At 37.1% G+C, this 10679-nt stretch overlaps 1 protein-coding gene across 1 annotated transcript; it reads right to left on the reverse strand.

The window, feature by feature from the left end:
- Positions 1-2893: 2893 nt before the first annotated feature.
- Positions 2894-9936, reverse strand: LOC119639344 (intraflagellar transport protein 88 homolog). Its single transcript, XM_038036651.1, has 9 exons — positions 9811-9936; positions 9555-9748; positions 7888-8158; positions 7382-7561; positions 6649-7324; positions 6079-6278; positions 3290-4217; positions 3098-3223; positions 2894-3024 (listed from the first exon to the last, which is right to left on the reverse strand). The coding sequence occupies exons 1-9, from the start codon at positions 9934-9936 to the stop codon at positions 2894-2896; spliced, it is 2832 nt and encodes a 943-aa protein (XP_037892579.1).
- Between the last annotated feature and the right edge of the window lie 743 nt (positions 9937-10679).

Genomic DNA, 10679 nt, shown 5'->3' on the forward strand with positions numbered 1-10679 from the left:
AACCGTAATAATACCCTACAGCACCTGCGACAGAGTACAAATATCAAGTTTGTGCGAATGTGTGTAACACAAGGACCGATTAAAGACAGACTCATCTCTTATTGTGCCTGTCAGAATGCATTATAATTTCGTTAATCACTTTAATCTTTACCTTTGCTTTGGTTCTTGCACACAGATCATAAGTTTCGTTTCGGCCCGAGGACGAAAGCCATCGAAAACAGATGAGATCGGACAAATTTTACGACCACTCGTCATAACAAAATTCACAAAAATTTTTGCAATTTTGAAAATATCGTAACAAAAACCGCTCTGCAATAATATTGGGGCATATCAAATTGATTTGGAAAATTGGTCGCTAATAGTAATTTGGTATAAAAATTAAATATAACATGCACGGATCGCGTAGGTCTGTTTTTCGAGCCTCAGTCCTTACAAAGGTTCGATTAGAAACCCAGCCTTTATATTGCAACAAAGCTCCATATTTTTAGCATTTTACAATGATCGATACACCGATAAGACCGTTGGCAAAAAAATAAATTTTTGCTAAACGTGGACGCGCTTCCTTTAATCAGTTGATTGTGTCGACTTCTTCAGCAATACACTCGTGCACCCATTAAAAAAATGGGGTTGGTTTGGAATTAAAAGAGTTGACAAAATGATAAAAATATTTTCGAAAATTTGTTATTATCACAAAGGCACATTCATAATGATAAAGTTTTACGAAAAAATCCCACAGTGACAAGGAAACAAAGTCTAATTTTTGGTATTTTATGAGGAAAATAAACGAAGAATTGTGCAACGCATTCTTTCATAGGATGTTCGGATGGTCGGCTTCCCCCAACTCGAATGTTTTCAAATATTTTTACTTTTCTACTAAAAAATTTGTTTTTTAAATTCTCGGTGGCATTCTGCTCAATGCTTCCAAGAAATTGTACGCCTACAAACATTCGCGACCTCAAATTCCAATTTTTAAAATATTTTCTTTTTTATTTCAAACTCTACACATTATGGAAGAATGATATCTACTCAAGGGCAAAAAATAAAACGTAAGTGCAGTCGCTCATTTAATTACTCTCATGTGGCACCAAATTCGAAGTCGCATTACAAACTGGCAACAAATGGTAATTCAGACTCGTTTAATGGCTTCGCAATAATATGAAAAAGGACGGTTGTGGACAAATGGAAATATCCATTTTTCTTTTTTTAATTTTTTTCTTATATTGATATTATTTAGCTTTTATTTTTTGTACCAAAGTTAAGCGCTAGTTTGAAAGAGCAAAGCTTTATGTACGTTTGTTGAAAATGAGGTTTTCAATTTATCTGCCTAAACCTGATACTATGATCTTAACGGCCAAAAAATTGCCGTTACAATTTACAAGCTGAGTCAACTTCACACGAAACCGAAAAATTCTAATCTATATTCGTAGAGAAAGACCTACACTGCTTGTGGTATAGAGCATATTAAGTTTGAGCGGATGTATTATAACACCAAAAAGGACTTAAGATAGTCTCACGTTTTCTTATACCGATCGGGCCTGGATAATTTTCTGAATTGATCAAGGCTTGCCTTCCCGATGTCTGCCCATATATATTGGGTTTAACCTACGCGGGCGTGTTTTGACCTGAGGACGAACGCTACTGAAAATGGTTCGGATTGGTCCACTTTTTTGAGAGTTCGCCTTATTTCGAAAAGTCGGTATATAGAAAAAATCATTTGTATACAAATTCCAAACAAGTGAGAAAATACAAATTCCACACAACTGAGAATGTTTGAATATGTTTGTTTACAATTCTCAATCGTTTTGCATGTATTTCGGTACTTTAAGGAATAAGAGTTCGCTTATAATGAATAAAAAAATTGCCAAAATGGTTGAATGCCTGACTAACAACTTAAATGGCCAGATCGTTTAATTTGCAAAGCCGCCAGCTTTATAAGTGAAAAAATCTGTTAAGGCAGCTTTATAAGTGCAAAAATCTGTTTTAAACATATTCATTGCAAAATGAAAAATGAAAATTGCCGTCGCCATTTATAATAAATCAGCATTAATGTTATTTATTGTCTAAATGAAACACGAAACGCTCTGTAGCTTACCGAAGACAATTTAGTGAATACAAGTGCTCTTATTTTATAGGCATAACTAAATTCTAGCAAGTCAATGAATTAAAATGAATTTTGGGCTCTAATATAGCAATGGAATGCATCTTTCAAACTGCATGTGGTTCGTATCTTCGCTCTTACAACAATTAATGTCATATATGCCTGTGAATGAAAATATTCTTGTAAATTGTTTTTCAAAACCTTCACAATTCCACAAGCACGCATACGGTCTTGGATATTTATTTAGGGTCTGCAAGGGTGTGTGTAAAAAAAATATCTAGTATTTTTATTTTTTTTAATAATTATAATACAGGGTGCCTTGTTCGCCTTATTGTGAACAGTCGCGAATAGCGCGGGCCTTTTGTTATTGTTTTTTCCTTAAATAATAAGATAATGATGAAGGCATCTATATTTGTTCATCGGATTAGATTTATATCATCCAGATTCATCCATAGCTTGATGGCTACTTCGCAGATCGCGCCGTAGTAAAAAAAGTTTGGAGATTTTGTAAGAGCTGGGCCAAAGGATGTTTGAATTTTATATTTCTGCATTTCATTCCTTAAATGATATCTTGCTATTAATTTTTACTTTGGCAAATACTTATGCACATTCAACCAATCAATTAGTTTCAGTACTCTCTAGGCAATAAATTGGTAATTAATTTTTTAATGACATTTTTAGTTTAATATACTGTATCATTCCATATAAAGAAGTGCAAAAAAGTACATAGATCTCAACCTAAATTATTGAAATTATCATTAGAGGTCACATCCCTGCCCAAGCTGTGTGCACACTTTACAATGGTAATAGACTTTCAGCGTTTATTTCTTCCTCGTCTGATTCTTGGCTTAATTCGGTACTATGCATGCCCGTACGAGGCCGCTCAAATTGCGGCGGTGGACCTAAAGGATCCGTATGCTGAGCAACTGAAACATAATTGGAAGAGTTTAGTATCGCAGTGCATGGACGACCTTAAAAACGCTTGCGGGTATAACTTACTTGTGAGCATTGGTTCAACAATACGTTCATAATGATCGCCCTTAAATTTGGAGGTTATCGCACTCGAAATACTATCATTATCCGCATTTGTCAGGAAGTACGGATTGTTTTCAATTTGGTTACGAACTATTGAAGAGAAAACAATGATTTTTTTTTATTAAAAGCAACTTTTGTGGGGAAACTTTTAGAAACCTTTCAATTTACTGCTGCCCAGACGACTTGAAGGCGCGGATGAGAGACGTTGCTGCTGATAACGCTGTTCATTTTCGCGTTCCATTTGCGCTTTCTGAAGTCGTGTCAATTCTTGAGTATATTTTTCAGTCAGTTCGGTCATTCCTAAGCTTTTGGTTACTTGAAGTAACGCTCGAACACAGTTCACGTTTTCGGGAAAGAGTGAATAAATGTTTTCAAACATACGTAAATACTGCTTGGGTGGTAAATAGGAGTTGCGATAACAGCTGGCTACACGTAGCATTAAATTTGGATCATTTGGGTCGGCTAAAACTGCTCGCTCGTAGTAATACAAAGCCTTTTCAATTGCTTGCAATTTGATATAATACGAGCCAATCGAACTGGCGATATTAATATCACTGGGATTAATACGATAGGCTTCATTGTAATATTGATTGGCCTCCTGATGATCGTTTAGTTGTTCGTATATGGAGCCAACTTTTTCATAAAAACGCGAATCAATCTCACCCGCCGATATCCCCAACACTTGTAAGTATAATTGAAGGGCAGCGGAGGAGCTATTAAGTCTATAGCTAGGACCTGCAACGGACGAAGCATGCAATTTCTCTTGCAGTTTGGCCAGCTGATAATAAACGTGACTATGCTGTACGGAATGTGGCACCATTAACTCGGCCTTTAAATGCTCAAATTGCTCCTCGGCCACGGCCAAATCATTCTCCTGTAACGCCACAAGACCTAAATTGTAATTAGCCTCAAAATTGTCGGGTTGTATTTGTAGCGCTCTCTCCAACTTATTACGTGCTGCAGTGTAATTCTGTTTACGATAATCGATAATGCTGGCATTGACGAGAGCCATTGCATTCGTTTGCAACGCTCCGATCTCATTTAGCTGGCTTACACAGTGCGTAGCCATATCCAGGTTGTCCATCTGCAATATAAATCAACCGTTGAAAATACACATCAGTGAATACATTCCTTGGTGTTTAGAATGCATACTCAGAGTTTGGGTTGTTTTCTTGACAGGGCGACTTTAACAAAAAAAAAAAAAAAAATAATATGAAGCTATGGTCAGCGAAAAATATTTACAAATATATTACAAAGAACTAATTGGATTAAAGAGTTTCAAGTAAATAATAAGGTAACAAGCCATCAGAAGCCAAATGGATAAGAGTCGCGAGTGCCAACTCGATCGATCGCGATTTCAATGTCAGTGCGATACAGCAACTTTGGCCGTAGCTATAGCGAGTGGTCACTTGGTAAAGGTGTAACACTTGCCACAACGGCACATGACATCTAGAATGCCGGCAATCCACTATATCTTCCACTTTCCTCTGTTCTTTCCGCCCGTCACCGTTTTGCAGATACAAGTGGGGCACATCTTCTGAGTGATTGGTTTACTTTGGCACAAAAAAAAAAGCAGAAAGAAATTTAGGATGCTAGGGTCCGTCGTTCCGTCCGTCCGTCAATATTCATTAGAAGATGTTAAGCAACAAAAAGCTTAACGTAATGTTTACTCTGGTTGCAGGACACAAGCAACGCACAGTTGGTAAAGGCATAATATTTCTCACTTGCGTACACGTCTTCTAGTCTGCGACCCTTTGTATCTCTCGCATTCCTCCTTTCCTTCTGATCGTCACTGCGTTACACATAATAGGGAACATCCTTTGAGTCATTAGAGAAAAAACAAACAATTAAAAAAATGTAGTGGAACAGATCGCACCATTGAATACTCTACACCACTTCATTTAATACAGTTATTCATATAACGATTTCTCACAATAACGCGTCATAGGAAGCGATCAAAGAAGTGGTCGGATCCGAACCATTTTCAATAGCATTCATTCGTAAACCAAAACATTTCGGTGCACCACATTTCGTCAAAATACCTCCAACTTGCCATCTGTAAGTTGCACACTCGCCTCTTTCATTCGTGGTACGCTCTCTTTCTCTCTCTCTCTCTCTCTCTCTCTTCTTCCTGGAATATTCTTGAAGATGTGGAAAGTATAAGTACACATAATGGTAGGGGTTACTTCGCTTCCTCTTTAAACGCCTGAATCTTCGATTTTCTTACGTTTCACGTTGACAGGATGCGCTTCGATTTAAGGAATTTTAAATGGACATGTATTATTGCCCACGGCACATGCTAAGAATGTCTCCTCGGTCGGTATCCGCATTCTCTATTCAGGCAACTTGGGTAGCGCCAAGGTTAAATGAGCTCTCTTTAAACTCGCTTGCTTTCGAAATTTCTCATTACTGGCCATATCATATACTCCTAGTTGTGGCCGTAAAGTGTCTGCTTACGAGAAAGAACCAAAAAAATTTTTATGAATCAATACACATGTTCAAGTCTAGTATATAAATTGATAGCAGGATTCAAGCAAAGTCCAAAACTGAACCATCTATACTCAAAACAAGCGCATACAAAAACGCAACTTTTCGAAAGACGAACAACGCTTTCTTCATTATTCCATACATACAGAGGGCTTTAACACAAGCTCGAGATTCAGTTTCTTTAAGTATGAGGGGCAATAATTTAAGATTCGTGCAATAGAAGACTATTGTAGACAGAAATTCGCTAACCTTTATAAAGTGCATAAGCTTCAAGGTTCATACTCCAAAAATAAATTTTAGAAAATAAATAAAGTTTCCGTCATTCAGGCGTCGAATTACGCGCAGAATTAAAGCAGAGACGAAGCCACGGCCATCTGAAAATTTCTATTTCTATGCTTGTCAACTGAAATCCGAGTAAGCACAAGTTTTTGTGTATGTGTTTAACATTTATTACTTACATTTATATAAATGAATATTAGATTAGTTAAAGCACTTGCTGTCATTGAACCCTCACTTTTACGGTCGTACATCTGCAAAGTCTCAATCGCCTGATTGACATCATTTTGACGTAGATATACCAGGGCTTTATTCAATTCCAATTCACTGGCTAGCCACGCTAAATGGGACGTTTTAATGACCTCAATACACCAATTGTATCCTAAAATAAATTGTAATGAAAACCACATTGATTGCTGTGCCTGTATAGGTTTTGTACGAATATGACGGATGCCAAGCAAACATGCATTTAGATAAACGTGATGCTCGCAATTGAAATGCATCTTCACACATATGTGCGAATGTACATACTATATGGTGTGAATGTACGTACCAAAGCATTGCTATGCGTGTATGTAAAAATTTTTGCATCAATTTTCTCTGCCGCTGGATTTGTAAGAACTGTTAGCAAAACGGTGTTTTTATGTCCGTACCTGCATACATACATGTATGTATGTATCTGCGCACATATATGATATTGTATGCAAAAAGGATTGATATGCAGCTGTGTCCAGCCAATTTATTCAACTCACCGTCATTGTAGTTCTCCTCAATAATTGGCGAAATTAAATCGACAATCATAGTTATGGCTCGCTTTTCAGTAATCTTGCGTTGCTTGACGTAAATCGCCAGCTCATCGGATTTAAGCGTTTGCAAAATGTAATTATTACGATTCGCAGCAGTCTTTAAACCCGTTTTCGGCCTTTGCTCAAAACCACTGACACAGTTGCCATTGCGATTCGTATCAATTGCATTCATGGCGAACTCTTCACCTAGTGCACCGGCATTTTCGCCGTCGATAACCTCTATTTCCGCTGTCGTCGTTTGTTCACATTCATTCTGCTGATATTGCTGCTGCTGCGAAAATCTTTTAGACGAGTTGAGTTGTGTGCTTTGATGTTGTTGTTCGCTTGCAATATGCTGCTGCAATTTAATAATGCTGCTTTCATTTTCCAAATCCTTTTCGGCCTCAGTCGGTTGTATATCACATAAATTTCTGAATGTATGTTTTATTTTATCAACATCTCCCATCGCGTAATAGCAAAGTATTAAATGTATTCCACTGCGGATATCTCCCCGTTCAGACATGATGAACTCAAAGCTGGCCGCCGCATCGGCATATTGGCCCATTCGCACAAACAGTAAACCGATATTCTGCGTTATTTTCAGACGTAATTGCTTTAAATTGCTCGGCACCGAATCGAGGGCCTAAATAAATAGTGGTTTAATTCTTCAGGCTGAAAATATCAATTACATATTGCGTACCATGCGATACATTTTAATAGCCTTGGGGTAGATACCCATACGATAATAAATGTTTCCCATATTCAGCTTTAATTGATTCACATGCGGAAACATTTTGTTTTTTGTCATAATGCTGTACGTGTTGAGCGCTTCAATATTCATGTCATTGCGTTCATACTGCTCCGCAAGATTAAAGAAAACCTATAACATAACCATATATACTTTGTATGTAACTAAATGAAGTACAAAAATTCTCAATATAAGCACATCTCCATCCCTTTTCATTTAGTTCCAAGTTCTACTGAATATAACCTTCGACAAAAACGATATGAAATTTATATGAACGTTAAAGCGAATTTTGTCGAATCTAAGCAAATTGAACATCAGCACACAAAGAGTTCTTTGAATTAAATAGTCTTATTAGCTTGTGAGGAAGGTTTTCGAGGGAATTTTGAATTGGTCATTAGGTGAAATAAAGCAAAGTAGACATGTGAATAAATATATGTTAAAGTCGAAGGTTCACTCACCGCATATGTTAAATCGAAATTGTGAAATATATTTTCTCCGTGTTGATCCCGAAATCGATGTAAGGTACGATCTAAAGAAAAGGCCTCCTTAGCTTTATTCAAGCCCTCAGCCAACGATGCCTTTACTTCAGCGGGCAATGCTGCTTGTCCGTGACCGACGTCGCTTTCGTTCGCAATTTTTGTGCGAGAAAGAGCGCGAGCTGACAAAAGCACTGAGGACTCCAGCAGTTTTGTTATTTTGCCTTCTAAATTTTTATATTTCATCTGTGGACTATATAAACATAACCGTTAGTATGGGCGTAAAATTAACGCAGTAACGCCGTTACTCTTAAAACGAATTTACGGGGGAAAACATCGGCAGGAAGAAACAAAAAAAAAAAAAACAAAAAGGAAGTTTGATGTCCGAGAGTCAAAATTGTTTCACTATATCATAAGCAATATTATGACATATACGACTATGTATATACTTCACTTTTGTTCAATAAAATATCGGCCTTTAAGGATTCTTCTGATCAATATTCAAATCGCTCGAATAACAGAGACACAGCTCGGCTCCATTCAAACTTGGACTTGCAAAATACAAAGTACAACGGTTTAATTGTGCTAATGTGGTCTTTGAAAGACTTAAGCTAATATTCGATTGTCTGTGATATAATGTGTCCAAAGTAAAGGTTTTTGCCAGTTATGCTTTCGAGTGTGTAAGTAAGATTTTTTACGCTGCATAATTGGAAATATTGCAGGAAGCAAAGGAGAAAATTGTTATGTTAACAACTCAGTAACTGTTAAAGAAGAGAGAAAACTATTTTTTTGATGTGATTCTTGCTTTTTCCCTACAAATGAGAAATGGTGGTCAAAAATGCCTCTAGGAATCAAGGAGAGGCGAACACTTTTAAGAAAGCTCATGACGTCGTGTCATATTTCGTGCATAACATTCCTCGCCGCTTGAGTGATTCTAAAAATGCTCAATTTTGGTCAACACTTTTTTTAGCTAAGAACAAAAAGGAAACATAGCACTACTCTCGTGATAGAATTGCGGGTAACTTTTCCAACTTCGAATATCTTAAGTTATCAGGGGCTTCAAGGCGCAAAGGTTTTACCCTCGCCTACTTAAGCAAGTTTGCAGATGATAGATATGCATGAAGCTCTACGCATTTCAAATTCCGCTTAATTATGGTCAAAAAAGAGATCTGTTACACCTATTAACTATGGAGAAGACATACGAACACATTTCGGGGACCCTCGAATATATATAACTTATGTAACTGCTAGGAAAGGAAAGGTAGTTAAAAGGAAAACTAGTTAAGGAGTGTTTGTTGGTAATGCTTCTTGAAAGCACGATTACGATTTCGGTTTCAGGACACGTCTGGAAAGGCATTGGAAATTATTGCTTTCCATTATCGTTAAGATGAAGATTGATAGATAATCCTATCCCCGACTTACTTAATAAAGCTTCTCATCAACACATTTGTAATATAATAGATGGAACAACACTACCAAATGCCAAATGCACGCAGAGTAGCCCGGTGAGGGATTCTACCGTTGATAACTAATTGCATTTCCTTGTTGCTTTCAATAACACATGATCACAATTGACTTAATTGAGTTAATTGTGCTATGGCAGTAACAGGATTTTTATGATAATCAATTTTCTAAATGGGCGAACTCACCTGATTTCTTTGGTAGCTTCTACCGCAGCATTGGCTGATGACAAGGCTTGCTGTTTAGCCTTCTCCACGAAGAACTGATCAAAACCAGCCGTGCTTGTGCTATTTCCTTCATAGCCAACACCACGTACGGCTGTCGATGGACGAGCTAAAGCAGTTTTATCGCTTCCAATACGGCTGCTGATTAAATTACCGCGCTAACCGAAAATAAATGTTGGAAAAATTAATTTTTTTAATTAAAATTAAAACTTTTTCGTACCGAGAAAAGCAAAGACGTGGGTGGGCGGCCAGCCGCTGTTGGTGGTGGCACCTTTTGATTGGGATTCGGAAGAACCGCAACTGAGGAATCCTCAGATGCCTCCTGCAAAGCGTTCTCTTCGCTCATTTGACAGTTTGTTAAAAACTCACACGTTCTTTCAGTCAAGTACTAGCCCGTTTTCGCTTTCATGTAGTAACAGCAATTATTATATATGCTTCGATTCACAGAAGTATAGGAAAACTCGACTCGAACGTTATCAAAGAAGAAATGTAATAGTGTTATATATACGTCAGGTCACCAAACTTCGGAGATGTTAAGTAATAGAATAGTTTGCAAATTTTAAATGAATCCTTCTTTCGGCTAAGAAAATGTGAAGTATTCTTTTCGTCTTAAAATTTATGGTATACTGTCTTGCATAAAACTTCTGCAATCGACTGGAAATTCTTTTACGGTTTGTTTACTTTTATATTGCGTTGCTATTAGCAACTTCTGTTTGGCTTTTGTTCAGCGGCAATCCACGCCAGAATGCCGTCTGCTCCTCAATTAATTTGTTGTTGTATTATGGTTACTATGCGAGTAACGAGTCAAAGTAAATATTGTTGGCCGTCAATCTTTAAAATATAAAGCAACGATAACGTAGCTACAATGAGGCTTTTTATTAACATTACACTACGTCCGCTTTGGAGTTTATAAAAGTTGTGCAGATGTATGCAACACCGGAAAAAGTTAAAGAGGAACCATATTTTATTGTACAAGTCGTTTCGAAATCATTTCTCAATCAATCGAAGCTTGTCTGTCTATCTCCATGTATATTTATATTGGGTTGAGAATTTTATTAGGCAAAATGACGTACGGTATTCAATTGTGGA

Source organism: Glossina fuscipes, unplaced genomic scaffold (assembly GCF_014805625.2).
Source record: "Glossina fuscipes isolate IAEA_lab_2018 unplaced genomic scaffold, Yale_Gfus_2 112, whole genome shotgun sequence".
NCBI classification, from domain to species: domain Eukaryota; kingdom Metazoa; phylum Arthropoda; class Insecta; order Diptera; family Glossinidae; genus Glossina; species Glossina fuscipes.

Bases quoted from the DNA above. Each gene is read 5' to 3' on its own strand.
- LOC119639344 (XM_038036651.1), bottom strand. From the start codon at position 9,936: ATGAGCGAAGAGAACGCTTTGCAGGAGGCATCTGAGGATTCCTCAGTT. The intron at 8,159-9,554 runs GTGAGTTCGCCC...ATGTTTATATAG, and splicing joins GAAGCTACCAAAGAAATCAG to TCCACAGATGAAATATAAAA. The intron at 3,224-3,289 runs GTTTCTAAAAGT...TCTCTTCAATAG, and splicing joins GGGCAGCAGTAAATTGAAAG to TTCGTAACCAAATTGAAAAC.